This window comes from Gopherus evgoodei, unplaced genomic scaffold (genome assembly GCF_007399415.2).
Source record: "Gopherus evgoodei ecotype Sinaloan lineage unplaced genomic scaffold, rGopEvg1_v1.p scaffold_50_arrow_ctg1, whole genome shotgun sequence".
Taxonomy (NCBI): Eukaryota; Metazoa; Chordata; order Testudines; family Testudinidae; genus Gopherus; species Gopherus evgoodei.
This window is the reverse complement of record NW_022060071.1, coordinates 1,038,855-1,060,858: the sequence shown is the minus strand read 5'-3', so window position 1 is coordinate 1,060,858 and position 22,004 is coordinate 1,038,855. Positions and strand designations below refer to the sequence as shown.

Sequence of the window (22,004 nt, the reverse complement as noted above, 5' to 3'; positions counted from 1 at the left end):
CCCCGTGGCAGTCATTCCCTTTACTGCTGCAGCCCCATCAATGACCACAGCCCCCTTCTTTCCCTGACCATGTACCCTCCACCTTCCCTGGCGGTGCTGCTCCCTTGGCCCCCAGAGCATACGCCCAGGTAGCTGCGACCTCTTCGCTGGTCATCTGCTCCAGTCGCCTCCCAGAGTACCATTCCCAGTGGCCGGGGTCCCTTTCCCACCCTCACCAGGGAGCCTGGGGTGTGTTGCCTCCTGGTGTCAGCCTCGCCCCACATAGAAACCTACTGTGATGGGTTGGATCACAGAAACCCCCTGGGAGCTGCCACCTGATGTGCCCAGACCACTTCTGCCCTTGCTTTCCTGCCTTGTTAGCCTGCGATGTCAGTATCCTGTCTATTTTGAGCCAGACCCCCTAGCCTGCTGCAAACCTAGACCCAGGTCTGAACCATGTCCCCTAACAGCTGCAGGTTTACCTGAAAGCAGCTCACGGAAGTGTCCCTGTCTTTAACACTCAGATGCCCAATTCCCAATGGGGTCTAAACCGAAATAAATCCGTTTTACCCTGTATAAAGCTTATAGAGGGTAAACTCATAAATTGTTCGCCCTCTATAACACTGACAGAGAGAAATGCACAGTTGTTTGCTCCCCCAGGTATTAACACATACTCTGATTTAATTAATAAGTAAAAAGAGATTTTATTAAATACAGAGAGTAGGATTTAAGTGATTCCAAGTAGTGACAGACAGAACAAAGCAAGTCACCAAGCAAAATAAAGTAAAATGCGCAAATCTATGTCTAATCAAACTGAATACAGATAAGACCCTCACCAGTTCCACAATGCTCCCTTTTACAGACTAATCTCCTTTTAGCCTGGGTCCAGCAATCACTCACACCTCTTGTAGTTACTGTCCTTTGTTCCAGTTTCTTTCAGGTATCTTTTGGGGTGGAGAGGTTCCCTCTTTAGCCAGCTGAAGACCAAATGCAGGGGTCTCCCATGGGCTTAAATCGACTTTCTCTTGTGGGTGGAAACTCCTTCCTCACTCCTATGCAAAGTCCAGCTCCAAGATGGAGTTTTGGAATCACTTGGGCCAGTCACATGTCCATGCATGACTCACAGTTTCTTACCAAGTAGCAGCCATGGGTCACATGTTCCGTTGAACGTCCTCAGGTAGACTTCTTATGTGGATTGGAGCATTCCAGGATTCATTGTCCTTTAAGTGTTTCTTGATTAATTTCAACTTTCCTTTCTCCAGGAGCTGACCAAATGCTCTACTAAAGCTTTTTAGTAATCAAGCCAGTACACAGCCAATATTCATAACTTTGAATACAGAAATGAAACATACATACAAATAGGATTAATACATTCAGTAGATCATGACCTTTAAAGAGATATATTACATGGCATATGTAGCATAAAACACATTCTAATTATGTTATATATATATAACATTCAGAAGCATATTTCCAAATCCTTATGGAAAGTACCGTCACACCTATGTGCTGGAGTTGGCACAGGTGGTGGGACCCGTGATCGTGGTGGCAGCCTCTAAGATGTTTGGGAAGGTGGTGTTCTTCCTGGCACTGGAGGTCGCTGCCCAGGAGATGGTGGAGAGAGGCTTGGGGGTGGGGAATGTTCATGTCCGGCTTGAGCCGTTGGAGGACCTGGGTGTGTGGATGATGTTCTCCTCTGTTCCTCCCTTCTGCCCCAATTCCACCCTTCTGCCGTTCCTCTCCCTCCGGGGGAAGCCCCTCTCTGTCCTCATCCCCCTTCCATTGGGCTGTAAGGACCCTGCCCTGTACTACGTTTTATCGTTCCTCCCGCAGGTGGAGGATCCAGTGCTGCTGGCGGCGTGTGATGGAGGGCTCTGGAGGGGTCCTTTCTGGTGCCCCATCGAGGGGCCAAGTACAGGGTTTACTATTCTTTGGGGGAGGCCTGTTGCTTTGTCTGCCAGGTCGTGGGGCACTTCCAGAGGGACTGCTCCATGGCCCAGCTTGGAAGGGCATCTGGAATTCCTGACGCTGGGAAGGGCATCGGCTCTACAATCACTGGCGGCCCTGATGACCCGGTCCCTGGGATCACCCCTCCTTCATCTGTGACTATTGTCAACACTGCCTGGGTCTCAGGGGAGGCCTCTGAGACGTACCCAGATGAGCGTGCGGGCCCCGCTGCTGTGATAGGTAGTAGACCAGGGCCTGTGGAGGAGAGGGTGGAAGGGCCGATAGCTGGAATCGAGTTGGGCTTGCCTCAGGGGGAGTCTGTCCCTTTCCCTGCTGTCCTGCCCTCATCTTCCTTTTCCCTTCTGTCATCGCCCTCACTCCCTGGCTTTGACCCAGCTGGCCAGCCCCTCTCTTCAGGAAGCAGAGAGTTCATGCAAGGGAGGTGCCATAAGTGGGGACTGTGGGCCCATCACCCCCCCTTGCTGGCAAGGGGAAAGGGACCCCCTGTAAAACTAGGAAAGAGGTTGCTGGGGCCGGGTTTTCTGCTGCCTCCCCTGCTCATGTTCACCAATTGGAGTTGGTGGAGGTCGCTGCAGCCGCAGAGGCAGGTAGCACCACCTCTCTCATGGAGTCCCTCCCTGAGGGGATTACGGAAGGTCCCCCTCACTTGCCATCTGTGCCCCCTGTAGGCGCCGAAGTGGCTACTGCCACGGCTGCTGTTGAGGGGGACCCCATAGAGGCAGGTGGGGATTTTGCCTCTATTTTTGATGAGATCAAGGCCCTGGACTTGGCCCCAACCACTGAAGAGGTTGCCGCCCCGTTAGAGGTTCCCAGTCAGGGTGCTTGCAATCTGTGCCCCCCTCCTCCCCCTTTTCCCCTTCCTCAGGTGGTTACCCATGTTTTGGCCTCTGCAACACCCCGGGACCTGACCATCTGCCTCGCCCCTATTGGTAATCCGGCTGCCACCGCTGGGTTGAGAGGCACCATGTCCCAATGACTTTGGCACTTTGAACACTGTAGGGTGGGTCTCTTCAGATGTCAGGTGCCCTCCTTCCTTCGGGAGGGAGGGTAATCAGTTATTTTCCTGCAGGAGACCAACACGGACCCAGCCACCAAAGCTAGCTGGCAGCTGGAGTGGGAGGACAGGTCTACCTTAGCCAACTCTCAGCTTGTCAGGCTCGTCAGGCCGGGATGGCTACCCTGTTCTCCCTACACCTACAGCCCAAGCTGTTGGGGATTACTGAGGTCATGCTGTGTCGCCAGGCTCGGGTGGATGGGCTGACATTCCCTCTTATTAACATCTATGCCCCTACATCCTACCCGGAGAGAGTGTGTTTTTTCCAAAAGGTGCTCTGCCTTCCTCGGTTCTTTATATGCTGTTTTTCATTCCTCTATCCGTTCATGTATCCAGGCAGAGTTCCTCTGGGGAGAATCCGCCAGCTCTCTCGATGTCTTTGAGGAGCAACGAGCTCTGTCCAGGGTTCTCTGCTCAGTGTCCCCTTCTGGTTCCCTAGGTTTGGTCATTTAACCCCCTGTCCTCGTTATTGCATTTGTTATCCCCCAAACTTAGTTGGGTTCTGGGTTTAGTAGTCCCTCCCTAGGCCAGAGGAGGAACTTTTAGCAATGGGTGAGCTAGCACTCTCCCACATCCCGGCGCTCAACAGGACTCCTCTCCTGTATCCTTCTGGTCTGAGTCTGTCAATACAAATAGGATGAACATATTCAGTATATTATAACTTTTCCAATGTGACATTGCAAGAGGCATTTCACATAAAGAATATTCCAGTTATGTCATATTCATATTCATAAGCATATTTCCATAAAGCATATGGAATGCAACGTCACACAGCCAATTCCTCTCTGCCTCAGCACAGATCTCTCTCCTTCTGTTTACATTCTGATGCCCTCTAGCCTCTTCTAAAATAATAATTAGATAAAAATTAGTAACGAGACACCCACTGGGCATGCTTTTAAGACATGCTGCTCCTCTGAGGAAAAAGAGTAGAAGTATCAAGAAAATTAAATCACTGGTTGATTGGGATGCCTTAACTTTGACACTTGAAGAAGTTTGCAATGCTGCTAAACACAACTCCCCAGGGGCCTCTGGGAGAAAGACATGTGTCCTTTATGTCACTAGACAGTCCCAGATCCTCCCCCATCAGTCCCACATTATTATCTATTCACAGGACACTTGCACCCCATCACTCTCCCACTAATATGCATTCCCAGACCCCCATCAACCCCACACTAATATCTATTCCCAGACGGGTCCTGTCCCGCATCACCCGCATGCAAATATCGATTCCCCTCCCCCATCAGCCTCATGCTAATATCCATTCTAAGCCCTTCACCCCCTACTCTCATCACTTTGACCCCAGAATGCTAGGGTCCCATGCCACTAACCCTCCCCCACCCTGATTTTTGAGCTAAAACGTCTGGTTGAAAAGGGTATCTGGCTAGGTCCAGTTGCAGCAGAGTAGAGTGGAGACACCGTGTCATAAACCCACATCAGCCCTTACTCAATTGAGGCTGCCTCCTACTAGCAGGCAGGGTCCTCCTCAGGCTACTGAAATGCCTGTTTCAGCCCTAGAACATATAGGATGCTGCTGGGATAGGGAGAGGGTAGAGATGATCCAGCGAGTAACAGGGATAGTGAGGAGAGGAGTGAGTGACAGGGGCATGGACATGGGGACATGGGGGGGTAGCATGTGGGGCCTCAGGTGTCCGGTTACGAGGAATAAGAAGTGTAGCACCCCTGTGAGTTGTACATAGATGGATTTCCCAGATTGTCAGGTTCATATAGCACTGTCAGCTAAAGCCAGGATTCAATGTCTCTAGTCAGTGATTCAGGGAAGAGAGCCTAACACCATGTCACCAGCCAGATCTCCACAGAGATTGATCTGATAGCCAGAGCACCAGAAGAAATCTTTATTCCACGTGAGTAACATGCCAGAGCAGCCTGTCCCGGATCTGTTTGATCCTCACCCCATAGATGATGGGGTTTAGCATGGAGGGCAGTAGAATGTACATGTTGACAAGGAGAATGTGGAAATGTGGGGACACATTGTGGCCAGACCGGTGTGCAAGAAAGGAGAAGATAGCTGGGATATAAAATGCTAAAATGACACAGAGATGGGAGCCACAGGTCCCAAAAGTTTTGAGCCGGGCATCCTTCGTGGGGAGGCTGAAGATGGCCCCTAGTATCTGTGTATAGGACACTGCAATAAAAAACATAGCCACACCATCACCAAGAATGCCACTAGCAGGCCATAGTAACTACTTATGTATATGTCGGCGCAGGCCAGCTTTACCACAGCTATGTGTTCACAGTGTATGTGGGAGAGGATGTTGGTTCTGCAATATGGCCACCACATCGCCAGGAAAGGATAGGGCAGTGCAAGAATGCTGCCACGCAGCACCACAGCCAGGCCAATCTTGGCCACAAAGCTATTGGTCAGAGTGGTGGAATGTCTCAGAGGATCGCAGATAGCGATCCAAAGTGATCCAAAGCCATGGCCACGAAGATTCCAGACTCCATCGCTGAGAAGCAGTGAATGAAGTACATCTGAGTGAGGCAGGCACTGAAATCAATCTCCCTGGAATTGAACCAGAAGATGCTCAGCATTTTAGGCGGGGTGGACGTAGACAGAACCAGGTTGGTGATGGCCAGCATGCAGAGGAAATAGTACATGGGCTCATGGAGCCCTGGCTCTGTCTTCACAATGAACAGGATGGTGAAGTTTCCCAAGAGGGCGATGGTGTACATGACACAGAAGGGGATGGAGATCCAGCCATGGGCTGCCTCCAGGCCAGAAATGCCCAGCAACATGAAGGTGGAGGGATTGTTTACATTGGTTGTGTTGTAATGTGACATGGAGTAGGAGGGAAGGTGTCCAACTTTGCGAGAGAACGGTGTCTGCTGTGTGCACTGTAAATTCTCTCGACTTCCTGTATGTGGCCAGTGTATAGGGTGCTGGTCACAGTACAAATGCCTGGATGGAGAGACAATGCCAGTATCAGACTATATATGTACTAATAGAGGCTCTTCTCATGGGTTAATCAATTGGTCACTCTTCACACACTGGAAAATGACATTTTCTTTATTCAGATAAATTAATTCTGAGTAACTGACCCTGATAATGTAATTTCATACTTGATGCTGCGCCATGGGTCAATAATTCCTACATGTCATGGAGTGGCAAACCTTAATAGGCATCAGGAGGGACTATGTGTGTGGATACTGGTTCTCCATCATTGTTCCTTCATTCAATGAAAGCCAGGCTAGTGAATCCAAACATTTCTCTTGTTCTTTTTTGACTCCTGTTATAGTCTTGGCCTTCACAACATCCACTGGCAAGGAGTTCCACAGGTTGACTGTCCATTGTGTGAAGAAAGATTTCCTTGTATTTGTTTTAAACCTACTGCCTATTGATTTCATTTGGGGACCCCTAGTTCTTGTGTTATGAGACGGAGTAAACAGCACTTCTAGCACTTCTTTTTCTACTTTCTCTACACCAGTCATGATTGGATAGACTTCAATCCTATCTCCCCATAGCTGTCTCTTTTCCAAGCTGAAAAGTTCAAGTCTTATTAATCTCTCCTCATATGGAGAACAACAGAGCTAGTGTAAAAGTTCAGGCACAACATGGAGTCAAGGGTCACATAAGCTGTTCTGGCTAGAAAGTCCACAGGAAGGTCCATCAAGTGGGGATGAGCTTCTTCCATGACCCATTGTGTTCATTGATGGGCCATCAGCTTGAATAGTCCATTCATAATGCGCTGGTTAGAGTGAATGTACAGTACCTTGTGGGAACTACCACAGGAGCAAACACATTTGAAATATAGGTACACAATCAATATTCATAGGTTTAGATAAGAAAAAATTGTACATGCATACGAATAGGATAGTCATATGAAGCAAATCATAAGTTTTACTTTGCACCTCACATTACTTACTTTGTACAAGATGTGTTGAAAGTATATAACTGTATACAGGGGGTTCCAGGGTATTGGTTTGTGATAAAGAATATCACAGTAATATATCTATAGAAATAGAGCTCTGTGAGATCTAATTTTGTATAAGATATACATCCATATCTCCAAATGACTACATTCTCTTCCGTACCACAGGAAAAAAAACAGTCTAGGGAGAGCAAAGGAAAATGAGAGAGTGTTTTCCCAGCTACCCATCAAATATGTAAATCATAACCCCCTGAAAATGTCCCTTTCACTTTTCTTGTTCAGCAAATGTCACCTGCACTTTCTGTTTGTCAGACCTCAGGCGCACACGCATTATGGGTCAACAGAACTTTTTCCTCAGTATCTGGGGAGCTAGTCATCCTGTTAGTCACCATCATCGCCATGGCAAACCCTAAAGGACTGTAGCCTCCTAGCAAACCGAGCATTGTTTGGATCAATCTCAGGAGTGTTGCTGAAGTTAGTCGGTTTATGTCCACCCCTGGCAGTCTTGCCGTGGCACCAACATTTTTGGTGTCCACGTGATCACTGACTGTATAATAGCATTCAGTGAGATGTTCACTTCAGAATTTGCTGGTCTTTCACTCTTGTCATGTGCCCCTAGCAAGAAAGCTGCAGAAACTGATACAGCTAATGGGGGTGGTTGCTGGCCTCTGCTTTGAATATCCTCACTTCTTATCTTGTGCTGCCCCATGATACTGAGCAGGTGCTGGAGACCACAAGCATCGAAAATGTCAGCCAAGAGCACCTCAGCCTTCATCAGCCTCCTCTTATAGCTCCAGCCTCCTGCCTCTGAGTACAACGCACGTGAGCAAAGAGTACTGGAATAGCGCAAAGACATAAGGATCCAGTCAGATTGTTCATGTAATCAGTCGTAAGTAAAAAATCACTTAGAAAAGTTAGATGCCTGCAAGTCACCAGGGCCTGATGAAATGCATCCTAGAATACTCAAGGAGTTAATGGAAGAGGTATCTGAGCCTCTAGCTATTATCTTTGGGAAATCATGGGAGACGGGGGAGATTCCAGAAGACTGGAAGGGGGCAAATATAGTGCCCATCTATAAAAAGGGAAATAAAAACAACCCAGGAAACTACAGACCAGTTAGTTTAACTTCTGTGCCAGGGAAGATAATGGAGCAGGTAATCAAAGAAATCATCTGCAAACACTTGGAAGGTGGTAAGGTAATAGGGAATAGCCAGCATGGATTTGTAAAGAAGAAATCGTGTCAAACTAATCTGATAGAGTTCTTTGATAGGATAACGAGCCTTGTGGATAAGGGAGAAGCGGTGGATGTGATATACCTAGACTTTAGTAAGGCATTTGATACGATCTCGCATGATATTCTTATAGATAAGCTAGGAAAGTACAATTTAGATGGGGCTACTATAAGGTGGGTGCATAACTGGCTGGATAACCGTACTCAGAGAGTAGTTGTTAATGGCTCCCAATCCTGCTGGAAAGGTATAACAAGTGGGGTTCCGCAGGGGTATGTTTTGGGACCGGTTCTGTTCAATATCTTCATCAACGATTTAGATGTTGGCATAGAAAGTATGCTTATTAAGTTTGCGGACGATACCAAACTGGGAGGGATTGCAACTGCTTTGGAGGACAGGGTCAAAATTCAAAATGATCTGGACAAGTTGGAGAAATGGTCTGAGGTAAACAGGATGAAGTTCAATAAAGATAAATGCAAAGTGCTCCACTTAGGAAGGAACAGTCAGTTTCACACATACAGAATGGGAAGAGACTGTCTAGGAAGGAGTATGGCAGAAAGAGATCTAGGGGTCATAGTGGACCATAAGCTTAATATGAGTCAACAGTGTGATACTGTTGCAAAAAAAGCAAACGTGATTCTGGGATGCATTAACAGGTGTGTTGTAAACAAGACACGAGAAGTCATTCTTCCGCTTTACTCTGCGCTGGTTAGGCCTCAACTGGAGTATTGTGTCCAGTTCTGGGCACCGCATTTCAAGAAAGATGTGGAGAAATTGGAGAGGGTCCAGAGAAGAGCAACAAGAATGATTAAAGGTCTTGAGAACATGACCTATGAAGGAAGGCTGAAGGAATTGGGTTTGTTTAGTTTGGAAAAGAGAAGACTGAGAGGGGACCTGATAGCAGTTTTCAGGTATCTAAAAGGGTGTCATCAGGAGGAGGGAGAAAACTTGTTCACCTTAGCCTCCAATGATAGAACAAGAAACAATGGGCTTAAACTGCAGCAAGGGAGATTTAGGTTGGACATTAGGAAAAAGTTCCTAACTGTCAGGGTAGTTAAACACTGGATTAGATTGCCTAGGGAAGTTGTGGAATCTCCATCGCTGGAGATATTTAAGAGTAAGTTAGATAAATGTCTATCAGGGATGGTCTAGACAGTATTTGGTCCTGCCATGAGGGCAGGGGACTGGACTCGATGACCTCTCGAGGTCCCTTCCAGTCCTAGAGTCTATGAGTCTATGAGACTATAAGCTAATAGATGTGACACAGGGTTAGACAGTTATGCAACTAGCAAGGTAATTTATCCAAAATCAGCCTTTAAAAACATATTAGAGAAATACGCAAAGGGTAATTGGGGCCATTCCTTACACATATGTGACATAGCCACGCTTAAGGGACTAGAGTTTTGAAATGGAAACCTGTATTGTTAGAGAATTGGAAGTGCTATTTTTGTATGTGTTTACTTTTATCTTGTTAGATCTTAACTATGTAAACAGATGGATCCTGTCTGCTGCTGTATCTTTTGATTCAAAGATCAAAATGAAATACTAACTTTGTAATGAAACTTGAGTGTAATAATCTCATTGCCTCTACGTGTTTTTGAAGCTTGTAGTAAACTGCCTATGAGGCACTCAAGGAGTAATGATCTTATGCTGAGGAATTGAACTAGTTCCCTGTGTATACATGGGAAACAGGTAATTCTAATCACTATCCTAGCCTGCCAGTGGTCTTTAAAGAATGCTTGGGCCTGATCCTGTCATCTCAAGTGTGCTTAAGCATCATCAGGGGAAGCTTATGCCTCCAGATTGCATAAAGCTCACCATCTCTACCAGTAACCTGACTTAAGAACTCTTTTCATGTCCTTATTGTGACAGACCCAGACCAGTTGGATGCAGGAGTCTGGTCCTGTTGAGATCCAGGAAGTGGCTGAGCATAGGTCCACCCACTGCTAAAGAACCACCCTCTGCCTAAGGGGAGGATCCACAAGGTCTGGGATCTCAGTTAAGTCGAGGGACAACTAAAGATATTACAGGAACAGGTGTGAGGTCTGAGGAGTTAACGAAAGGAACTGGGTGAGGACGCTGAGCAGAGAACCCCCCTCAGCCAACCTCCTTTCTCTGGTCTTATAGATGGCCATTTTTGCCAGTTCTAGGAGGAGGTTGATGAGGCAGTCCTGTGACTTTGTGGGGCCACGGATAAGGAGTGCATAGATAAGAAATTGAGGAGAAAAAATAAGCAAAAAATGGAAGAGGTTATCTAAGAGTAGCCGGAAAAGGGGCTGCAACTTGGCACCCTCCAGATACACTTGTGCCAGGGTCTCCCTAATGCTGCAAAAGGGGCAGGTGTCCAGAACAAGGGTAAACCTTTTGAAGAACATACCTGTGGTCATGGCTCCATGAAGGGGCCACCAACTGACATCCCAGGTGGGCTTTGGGACCAGGGTGGAATATAGGCTTACGCAGCGGGGTTCCTTATCCTCCAGAGGTGGTAAGAGGTCCTACCACTTCATACTGGGCCAGGACATGAGGATGAGGTTTTGAAGCATGTGCAGCAAGGGCCTCTTGTGCTGACTTTTTTGCAAACGCAGAAGGAGAAACAACCCCTACCCCAAGGAGCCTATAAATTAAATTAAGACAAGATACAGCTACTGTGTGCTACAAACCAGAAAGGGGGCAGATGGGGAGATGGGAGAGTAACAGCTCTAAGAAAGGGTGGTTACATAGACTGCTGGGTGGGTCTGAAATGTACAGCCCTGCCCTGGCTGTTAGAAGTATGTCCTGGGCCTTTAAGAGCAGAGCACATATTCAGGGAAATTAGATTGTAGCTAAAGAGAATGGGCCATTGAGCGATGGTTGAACCACACACACAGTTGATATCTCCATTAGTTTTTGTAACTCTGCTTTAGTTCTAACCATTCCTTCCTTCTTAGTGTGGAGACTGTGCCTTCTTCTTATGAATTCCCAACCCAGAGGGGAGACGGGAGGAGACTGCAGAGAAAACAAGGCTGTGGTAAAGGAACAAAGAAGCCACCAGAGAGATGGAACTACTGGAAACCCCCAAGGAGCTGAAACTTTCATGTAATGCACTGGACTCCAGGGGGGAGGCATAGTGAAATGGTTTGAGCATTGGCCTACTAAACTCAGGTGTCAGTTCACTCCTTGAGCAGGACACTTACGGATCTGGGGCAAAATCAGTACTTGGTCCTACTAGTGAAGGCAGGGAGCTGGACTCAAAGACCTCTCAGGGTCCCTTTCAGTTCTATTAGCTAGGTATATCTCTATATATTACATAAGGGATCCAGACAGAGTTTTGAGATGGATCTATTCAAGAAGCTGGGCATGGTGAGAAAGAAGATGGGCAGAAATTGAAATCTTAAACACTGCAACTCAGGCTTTGTCCATGCTACCACTTTCGTCAATACAACTTTTGTCAGTCAGGGTGTGAAAACACCACAAAAGCACTATGTGAGTGGGAAACACTCGTTGGAGGTGGTTTTGTGTTATCGGTAGGAGAGCTCTCTTCCATAGGCCTAGAGCAGCCATGCGGGAGACCTTACAGTGGTGCATCTTCAGCAGTAGAGCTGTGCCGTTGTAAGGTCTGTGGTGTAGACAGAGCCTCAGGCAGGCAGAAGGAGCAGGTTTTTACACTCTTTTGCAGAAATGTGAAGAGCCTTGCATACTACAAAAGAGCAAAACATTCAAAGGGGAAAAGTTTCACCTTAGTAGAGAAAGGTAAGGTGAATCCTTTCAAGAAGATGTAAAAAGGTCAGTGGTCCCACTCTAATAACCCAATGCCCCCATCCCTCAGGCAGTCCCCTGGGAAGGCAGATCAGCATCGTATGTTGCTAACGCTGGTGCAGGCATTGCAAAGCATTTTGGGAAGGGTCAAAACTGTGAGTGTGGAGTGAAAGGCTCCTTTGCAGGTTGCTAGAGGCCGAAGAGGGATGGAGGGAGAAGTGAATGGGTTAACTCATTCAGAAGACTGGAAGGGGGCAAATATAGTGCCCATCTATAAAAAGGGAAATAAAAACAACCCAGGAAACTACAGACCAGTTAGTTTAACTTCTGTGCCAGGGAAGATAATGGAGCAGGTAATCAAAGAAATCATCTGCAAACACTTGGAAGGTGGTAAGGTGTTAGGGAATAGCCAGCATGGATTTGTAAAGAACAAATCGTGTCAAACTAATCTGATAACGTTCTTTGATAGGATAACGAGCCTTGTGGATAAGGGAGAAGCAGTGGATGTGATATACCTAGACTTTAGTAAGGCATTTGATACAGTTTCGCATGATATTCTTATAGATAAGCTAGGAAAGTACAATTTAGATGGGGCTACTATAAGGTGGGTGCATAACTGGCTGGATAACCGTACTCAGAGAGTAGTTGTTAATGGCTCCCAATCCTGCTGGAAAGGTATAACAAGTGGGGTTCCGCAGGGGTCTGTTTTGGGACCGGTTCTGTTCAATATCTTCATCAACGATTTAGATGTTGGCATAGAAAGTACGCTTATTAAGTTTGCGGACGATACCAAACTGGGAGGGATTGCAACTGCTTTGGAGGACAGGGTCAAAATTCAAAATGATCTGGATAAATTGGAGAAATGGTCTGAGGTAAACAGGATGAAGTTCAATAAAGATAAATGCAAAGTGCTCCACTTAGGAAGGAACAATCAGTTTCACACATACAGAATGGGAAGAGACTGTCTAGGAAGGAGTATGGCAGAAAGAGATCTAGGGGTCATAGTGGACCACAAGCTTAATATGAGTGAACAGTGTGATACTGTTGCAAAAAAAGCAAACATGATTCTCGGATGCATTAACAGGTGTGTTGTAAACAAGACACGAGAAGTCATTCTTCCTCTTTACTCTGTGCTGGTCAGGCCTCAGCTGGAGTATTGTGTCCAGTTCTGGGCACCGCATTTCAAGAAAGATGTGGAGAAATTGGAGAGGGTCCAGAGAAGAGCAACAAGAATGATTAAAGGTCTTCAATGCTCCAGCTAGGTCTGAAGATAAGACGCTGACGGCAGCCCAAGGCCATGGCACAAGTCTCTCTCAGCTGCCTGCCAAGAAAGACAGGGGTCTGGATTCGAACCCCGACCAGCCGTGAAAACAGAGCAGTAAACTGAACAAAACTGATGGGGCTTGCAAAAACTAGTGAGACAGTGAAGGGGGAAACAAGTTTTGTGTCCCTAAAGCCAATGTGTTCTGGGGAAAGCTGAGGAGGCCACAGAAAGCCAGTTTGGACTGGTACAAAGAGCATGGGGGACAGAGGTCCCTGAATGAAATGCAGACAAATGACCCCAGGACTTAAATCCCACTTGAGAGCTAAAGTAAATCGGAGATCAACAGCTGACCCTGGATGGCCTGTGCATAGGACAGAACTCTCATCCACCCTTCCCCCCTTCTTCTTACGCCACACTCAGGCTTGGCCAGCCCTGGGTTGTACATGTATGAGTAAGAAAGTGGGTTATGGCATGGGTATTAATGCTTATTTCTTTCCTTTGAGTTGTGGGGGGGGGAACACCCTGCACTCACCGCTGTTATTTTATATTATTAATAAAGCTTTAAAATTTAGTCACTTAGTGTGCTCCTTCATCTTCACCCCTAAAGATCCTACAGCCTCAGCCTGGTCACCTGATGCCCCACACAGACTGGTAACAGAAATCTGTCACACCACTTTTGTGTGGAACTTTCCTGGCTTACACACCATCCTTGTGGAACTGGCTAGCAAAAGAATCAGAGTCCTAGCTTCCACTCTGTTTACCCAGAGGTCTGCCTCACCTCGAGAAATCTAATACTTTTTTGAACCTTTTGTAGTATTGGTCTTCAAAACATCCTCTGGGAAGGAGTTCCACAGGTTGACTGTGTGTTGTGTGAGGAAAAAAGATCAGAACCTTATTTGTGTCTCTATTCTCTTTAGGTTCAGTAAAGAAGAGAGACAACTGTGCATAATAGAGAGATTTACCAGCATTATATTATATAAAAACATTAACAGATCTTAACATCCCGTGACTAATTATTTATACTAAACATGATGATATTCATTAAAACGCCACTTAGAACAGATTCATCTCAAGTTAAAGAGTACACCCCTAGTAGTCCTCTGGGACCTTCTTAAGAGTGGTGATTCATTACCCATATTTTCTATTCCCCTGTCCCTGGGTAACACTAGGTCAGTTTGAGGGATCTGGCTATTTGTCAGGGTTTGAGTTTATCCCCTTGGTTTCAGTCTCCTCATGACATGTTGCTCTATGCCTCCATGAACCCTGATCAAACTAAAAGTCCAATGTTTTAGTGGGTCTCGCCTTGGGGCAGGCCATTTGTGTTTTTGCTAGGTAAGTGAATTGTGCTTGTTTTGCGATCAGCTATATCATTGCTCTGTGTAGTGTTAACAATGGTGCCTCTGTAACATGTTTTGGCTTCACAAATGCAGCCTCAGGATCACAGTCCTCCTCATTTTCCCTGGCCTAATGGAAGTGCCCTCAGAAAAGCAAGGAGGGCCTTCTGCATGAAGTTATGCAGCATTCACTTGCTGAAAATCAAAAAATGCACGAGTGATGGGACAGCAAAATGAGGCTACAAGCCAGGAGAGTGCAGATTGCTGGCAACAAGCTGTGGAGTGACTCCTAATCATTAGGGAGCGCCAAGCAGACTCGATTCAGGCACTCCTAACTCTGTATATGGAGCAGCTCCTCAGCCAACCCACCCTGCAGTTCTTGTTCCAAAAGTCTTTCCCTTGTGCCCCTATGTCACCCACCATCCTGCTTCATATCACCCCCAGCAGCCTCCAACACCTACACCTTCACCGTCCAGTCCTGCAGACTCCAACCATTACCCACAGCACTCAAATCTCATCCACAGACAGTTCAGCTCAGATGAGGTACGGCATCCGTTTCACGGCACTCCAGACAGCAAGGCTGCATATGACACCTGTATATACACAAATCTGTAATGATTCCAGACTCCCATCACCACCTCCCTCCACTCTTCCCCCACACTGGGTAGATGTGTCACCCCATGTGTGTCTCTCCACATTTTTTTAATATTAACAAATGCGTTTTTTGTTTGAAAGCATTTTTATTGCATTACTTAAAAGCAAGACTAGCCCAGAAAAGCAAGAGGCCCTGCTAGTCAGTGTGTCATATGGAGCAATCACAGACACCTAATAGCACTGAGGCCACTGCACTCCCAAGCACAGCACCAAACATTACTTGCTTTCAGCAACAAATTGCTGCCTCAAGGCATCTCTGATACTCATGGCCCTGTGCTGCCCACTCTAACAGCCGTGGTCTCTGGCTGTTCAAATTCAGCCTCCAGGCGCTGAGACCCAGCGGTCCATGCCTGAATGAAGCTTTCACCCTTCCCTTCCCAAATATTATGCAGGGTACAGCACGCGGCTATAAACATAGGGATGTTATCATTGGTCAGATCCAGCTTCCCATACAGACTTCACCACCGGGCCTTTAAAACTGCCAAAAGCACAAGCAGCAGTAATTCTGCACGGGCTCAAATCGTTGTTGAATTGCTCCTGGCTGCTGTAAAGACTCCCCATGTATGGCTTCATGAGCCACGGTACAAGAGGTAGGTGGGTTTTCCCAGGGTCACAATGGGCATTTTGTCTTCCCCTATGGTGATCTTCTTGTCCGGGGAAAAAGGCTCGGCTTGCAGCTTCCTAAACAGGCATGTGTTCCGAAAGATTTGTGTGTCATGCATTATTCTGGACCAGCTGTGTTAATGTCCGTGAAACACCCATGGTGATCCACAAGCGCCTGGAGAACCATCAAGAAATAACCTTTCCTATTAATATATTCAGAGGCTAGGTGGTCTGGTGTCAGAACTGGAATATACGTGCCATCTATCAACCCTTCACAGTTAGGGAAACCATCTGTGCAAAGCCATCCACAGTGTCACACACATTACACAGAGTCATATTTGTTTTCTTAGCAGTATGTGATTAATTGCCCTGCAAACACCAATGGTCAACTTGCCCACTATGAATTGGTTAGTGACCGATCGGTGGCTGTCTGTAATAGCCAGCTTGCACAGAGCAATCACCATGCGCTTCTCCATCATCAGAGCAGATCTCATTCTCATGCTCTTCTGTCATAGGGTGGGGGCCAGCTCACCACACACTCTTCATGCATCTGAAGAAGTGGGTATTCACCCACGAAAGCTCATGCTCCAAAACGTCTGTTAGTCTATAAGGTGCCACAGGATTCTTTGCTGCTTTTACAGATCCAGACTAACACGGCTACCCCTCTGATACTTGACTCCCATGCAAGTGCATTTTCTCAAGCAAAAGTTCTGCAGCCACTTCTCGTCATCCCAGACTTGCATGATGCCATGATCCCACCACTCAGTGCTTATTTCCTGAGCCATAAAACAGCTTTCCACTGTGGCCAGCACATCCGTGAATACCACAAGCAATCTCTTGTTGTCTCTATTACGCATGTCAACATATTCCTCGGACTCCTCATCCTGTGTTGTTTAAGGAGTAGCTGGACTGCCATTCGTGACGTGTTAGTGAGACCCATCAGCACGTTCACCAACAGTCTGGGATCTGTTCCTGCAGACCGAAAAGGTGGACGGGGCGTGCCATACAAAAACTGTTGAAAGATGGCACCAAATGTGGAGGGAAGGGGAAGGAGTGCTGGGATGCAAACCAATGCACGACGGGGTATTGAGACAGGACCCAGGTTGCCCCATGTCCCCCCATCCCCTTCCCACAAACCTCGGCAGCTGAAGGGGAAGAGGTGCTCGGTGGGATACCTGCCCAGAGTGCACCACTCCGAATGCCGCTGCAAGTGCTGCAAGGGCCACCAGCATGGTGGTGCCATTGTGCTGGCAACTGACAGTGTGAACACACAGCAGCGCGATCCCTGCAGCGTTCTCTGAGTGGGGTTCACTCCCGGATCGTTACATCTGCCAGTGTGGACGCAGCCTAAGTCTGTTCCCCTGAAGCGCCCCCAGTGACTGTGATGCGTTGGCAGGTTTCTGAGTGGGAGCGGAAGTGCAGTCCCAGAGTTCACAACTCACAGGAGCGGGAGCTCATAAACAGCAGCTAGTTGTGAAAAACTCAGATTCACCTTGACAGGATGGCAATGGCTAAAGACTCCTTCTTCCAGCTTTTCCTCTGCATCCCACCTAGTGAACAGTCCCTGAAAGAGCAGGAGTCCATTTCCCTCTTGGTGTGATGGAGAGACCGTGATTACAGCAAGGAAATAAGGACTCCTGGGTTCTATCTGTCATTGTGCGTCTCATTCTCTGTGCGAACTTGGCCAGCCCATATCTCCCCGTGCCTCAGTTTACCTATCTGTATACTGGGGATATTTTCATAATGCCTTTCCTTTGCTAGCCCTTTTGAAGGTCCTTCACTAAAGGGTGCTGAACAGTATGACAATAGTGAGAAGATTTAGTGCTCATGTTTCCCTTAGTCATCTTTCTCCAGTTCTCCTTTTCTCCTATCTACCTACTAATCCTGGGCATTTACAGGGCACCAGAGCCTGTGGAAATCTAGACATTAATGCTTTTTTTTTTTACTAATCAGCTATAATTTATAAAGATACACAAATGCACAGAGCATCCAATTCCTCTGTGACTCAGCACAGAGACCAGAAGTTCTCATCTCCCTTTGGGAAGGTCCCTTAATTACTGTTTACTCCTAAAGTGGGATAATTAGCACAGAAGTGGAGAGATGCTTTTCTGCAGCCTGTTTACATTCAGATGCTCTGTCCTCTAGAGGCTGAGAGAACCCCACAGGGATTACACAGAGCTACATTATAAACTGTGCACAACCCTGTGTCGGCTCTTGGCATGGGATGTTGCTGAAAATTCTCAGGTGTTGGTCACAGATTCCTGAGGAAGATTCCTATGGAGGACACTTCCGTCTCAGAATTCACAGGTACCCATCTCTTGCTGAGGAGCTCACCTGATCGAGAAACCCTGTGGCATAAGTCTGTGGTCCTTTTCCCTCTGCACAAACATGACACATCCCAGGGCTCTTGCCATAAGTGATGAGTTTGCTAAAGAATCACTGGTCAAAATGTCACTCCTTTCTGTGCACCCCTGCGCATCCCGCCTGATGGACTGTTAGTAGATGTGCAATACAAGGCCAAATTCTGAGACTACGGCCCATGCTTTCCTCAGGCCCCAGTGAGGCAAAACTCTTTCTGGAGCAAGAACCGAGGACAGACTTTGGGAGCCCGCTGCGTGCTAATGCACAGATGCTGTCTCCCCTTCCTCTTGCATGTCAGGGCTCTGGCTATTAAAGCGCCAGGGAAACAGGGGCTTTTACCTGACTTTTGTCTGCTGGAAAGGTTGGAGGTGTTAGGGCTCCTCAGTAGAAAAATAATGAGAATTTTTCAACATGGGTAACACATACTTACTCCTAGCTTCATTTGAGAAGTCGGCTGAACTGTTATGCCTGAAACTTTCAAAAAGGAATTCTGCTTGAAAGAGACACCCAGAATGGGAAATTTCAGTCCAAACACCTAAAATTTGACAAACTTATAAGAAACTGAAAATTATGTCTTCTAATGGAAGGTGTCAGCCAGCCTTAACTACAGGGGATGCCACCAGCACCCCCAGAATGGACAATCCATTTGTGAATCCCATTCTTCTATGCTCTTTGCTCCAATAATGTTGGTAGCAAGGAGTTCTAGGGGCCAAATATAAATTATGATAGCAATTACCATTTCTCAGTGCTATATGTTCTGTGTGGTTCCCTTGATTAACAAAATGTATGCCCTTGATCAACCAATAGGAACTCTCATAAAAGGATAAAATCAGGTTTATTTGACAAGACCTGTTTTGCATAAACCCTGTTGGTGACAGTCATTAATAACATTTCTAGACTTGTTTTGAACTAATCCCATACGAGCTTTTCCATTGTTTTTAACCTTGTCAATTATTTTGTAAAAAACAAAACAAAACCTTTCCTTTTATTTTTAATAATTTAACACAGGAATTGACATAAGCCCTGCCAAACATGGAGTTTTCCCTGATGTCTTAACATCCCTTATCAATTTTCTTAACTTAACATTTTTATTCTTGGCTATTTTCCCTTTTTCCTCTTTGTTACTCATTGCTCCCTCCCACCCACCCCCAATTGCTTCCCTCACTTTACCACTGAATTGGGTTTTTCACTTTGTTGTTCACTTTGTTGATGGTGGAAATATGATTTTTCTGCTAAGAAACTGTTCTAAAAAAATACCAATTTTCATTCATATTTTTCTGTCTGAATTTTTCCTCTCAATCAGTTTTGCTGACAAATTTCCTCAGCTTTGGGGAATTTGTCACCTTGGAATCACTAAGTGTCTATAGATAGTACTGATTGGGAACTGTCCATTTGCATGTAAATCAGTTTCATTTTTTATTTTCCTCTCCTATATCATATGCTTTCTTCTTTGTCTCTTGTGTAACCTAAAGAGTCCCAGACTTTTATATATTGGCAGCCTTTTCCATTCTCAGAGCCTGTCTTGGAAATCCCTTCTATATGTGCTATACCCTTGATAGAGACTGGGAGACCAAAACTGAACACATTCCCGAAGATGTTACTCTCCATCTCATATCTTAGTCATGGGAACATTGTTTTGATTTCTCCACTCCTGCAAATGATAAGGTGTTTCTCTCGAGCTGCTATTAATGGGTCCCAGGTCTTTTCCCTGAAGTATATTCTAGCTGGGATGTTTCTCCCAGCACATGTATTCCCAAAAGTTTGGGGTTTTTTCCACTCAGATTTCAAAGAAATGGATGAATTGGGAACTCCCCACAGTATGGGCTCCCTAGCCTGGCTCTCATTGCATTAAGGAACAATGATGGATAACCACTATCCGCACTTCTGTTTCCTGCTGGTGTCTCTTAAGATTCCCCCATTACAAAGTGTAGGAATTATTAATCCAGGGAGCACTACAAAATATGGAATTGGATTTAGTAGGGACCTTGCTCATAGTTATTTTCTCTGAGTAATTTTTCAGTGTGTGAAGAGTGATCAGTCTGCTTCTCCCATGAGAACAGCCTCCACTAGTGCATGTAGTGTCTCATTTTAATGTTGTCTCTCCATTCAGATATTTCTACTGCAACCATCACCCGAGATCCTGGGAACACACAGAAAGTCAGGAGAAAATACGGTACCTGCAGGAGACACCCTTATGCATCAGAGTTGGACACCTTCTCCCCTACTCCATGTCAGATTCCAACACAACCAACTTCACCAACCCCTCCACCTTCATCCTGCTGGGCATTCCTGGCCTGGAAAGAGCCCATGTCTGGATCTCCATTCCCTTTTGTGCTTTGTACACCTTAGCCATGTTGGGGAACTTCACCATCCTGTTCATTGTGAAGATGGAGCCGAGCCTTCAGGGGCCCATGTTCTATTTCCTCTGCATGCTGGCTGTCACTGACCTGGTCATGTCCACATCCTCTGTACCCAAAATGCTGAGCATCTTCTGGTTCAATTCCAGGGAGATCAGTTTCAGTGCCTGCCTCACTCAGATGTACTTTATCCACGCCTTCTCAACGATGGAGTCTGGAATCCTCGTGGCCATGGCTTTTGATCGCTATGTGGCCATCTGCAATCCTCTGAGATATTCTATGACCCTGACAAACTCTGTTGTGGCCAAGGTAGGCCTGGCCGTGATGCTCCGTAGTGGCATACTCACATTACCCTATCCCTTCCTGGCGAAGCAGTGGCCATATTGCAGAACCAACATCATTCCCCACTTCTATTGTGGGCATATAGCCGTGGTGAAGCTGGCCTGCACTGACATTCGCATCAGTAGTTACTACGGCCTGTTTAATCTTTTCTCTGAGATAGGAATGGATTTATTTTTTATCGCTGTGTCCTATGCTCTGATCTTCCGTGCCATCTTCCGTCTCCACACAAAGGATGCCCGGCTCAAAACTTTTGGGACCTGCATCTCTCATATTTGTGCCATCGTAGCTTTGTACATCCCAGATTTATTCTCCTCCCTCACACAGCGATTTGGCCACAAAGTGCCACTGCATTTACGTGTTCTCATTACCAGTATGTATCTGGTGGTGCCCCCCGTGCTCCACCCCATCATCTATGGGGTGAGAACCAAACAGATCCGGGTCAGGCTGCTCCAGCTCTTTACTCATAAAGAGACCTAAATGTTTTCTCCTTGTGCTCTGGCTCTCAGACTGAGATCCGTGCAGAGCTGCTTCATGCATGGTGATGGGGCATCTTCCCTGAATCACTTACTGGACAGACAGAGAGACATTAAACCCTTCACTGTCCTTACTGTGCTGTGTCAATGTGATGAACTGGGGAGTCAGTCTATGCACACTACACTGCGTTGCCACCTTTCTAATTACTGGCAGTTGGATCCCTGAAATTGCAATCTTGCCTCAGCTCTTCTGTCAAGTCTCGACTCTACTGTGTGTCATCTGCCCAAGGCACTGCCCCTGTCCCTTGCTCCTTTCTTCCCCTCCCTTTGTCAGCTGCGACCCTGTCATGTCTAAAACCAATATGTTCTCAGATCTTATGGCAAGTTAGTTAAGGTCACTGGTTAGTGTTAAAATTTTAATGTTTATTCTTACTTTGTTACTAACTTTTTGGAGAGATAGATGTATTGGAGCATGAGCTTTCATGTGTGAATACCCACTTCATCGGATGCATCTCTCGAAGTGGGTATTCACCCATGAAAGCTCATGCTCCAATACGTCTGTTAGTCTATAACGTGCCACAGGACTCTTTGCTGCTTTAACAGATCCAGACTAACATGGCTACCCCTCTGATCTTTGGAGAGAGAGAACCCGTTAGGACTCCTGGGGTCTATCTCAGCTCTGGGAGGGGGGTGGGGTATAGTGGGTTCCAATAGGAAGCGGGGGTCTAAATAAGAAGATCAGAATGGCTGTTCCGGGTAAAACC

The 22,004-nt window shown here is 46.5% G+C and overlaps 1 protein-coding gene and 1 pseudogene across 1 annotated transcript; one reads left to right on the top strand and one right to left on the bottom strand.

Moving 5' to 3' along the window:
- Window positions 1-4,854: 4,854 nt before the first annotated feature.
- LOC115643071 lies at window positions 4,855-10,504 on the bottom strand (annotated as a pseudogene).
- Window positions 10,505-20,296: 9,792 nt separating this feature from the next.
- On the top strand, window positions 20,297-21,244 carry LOC115643097 (olfactory receptor 52E4-like). The gene has a single exon (XM_030546902.1). The coding sequence runs from the start codon at window positions 20,297-20,299 to the stop codon at window positions 21,242-21,244; it is 948 nt and encodes a 315-aa protein (XP_030402762.1).
- Window positions 21,245-22,004: the final 760 nt, after the last annotated feature.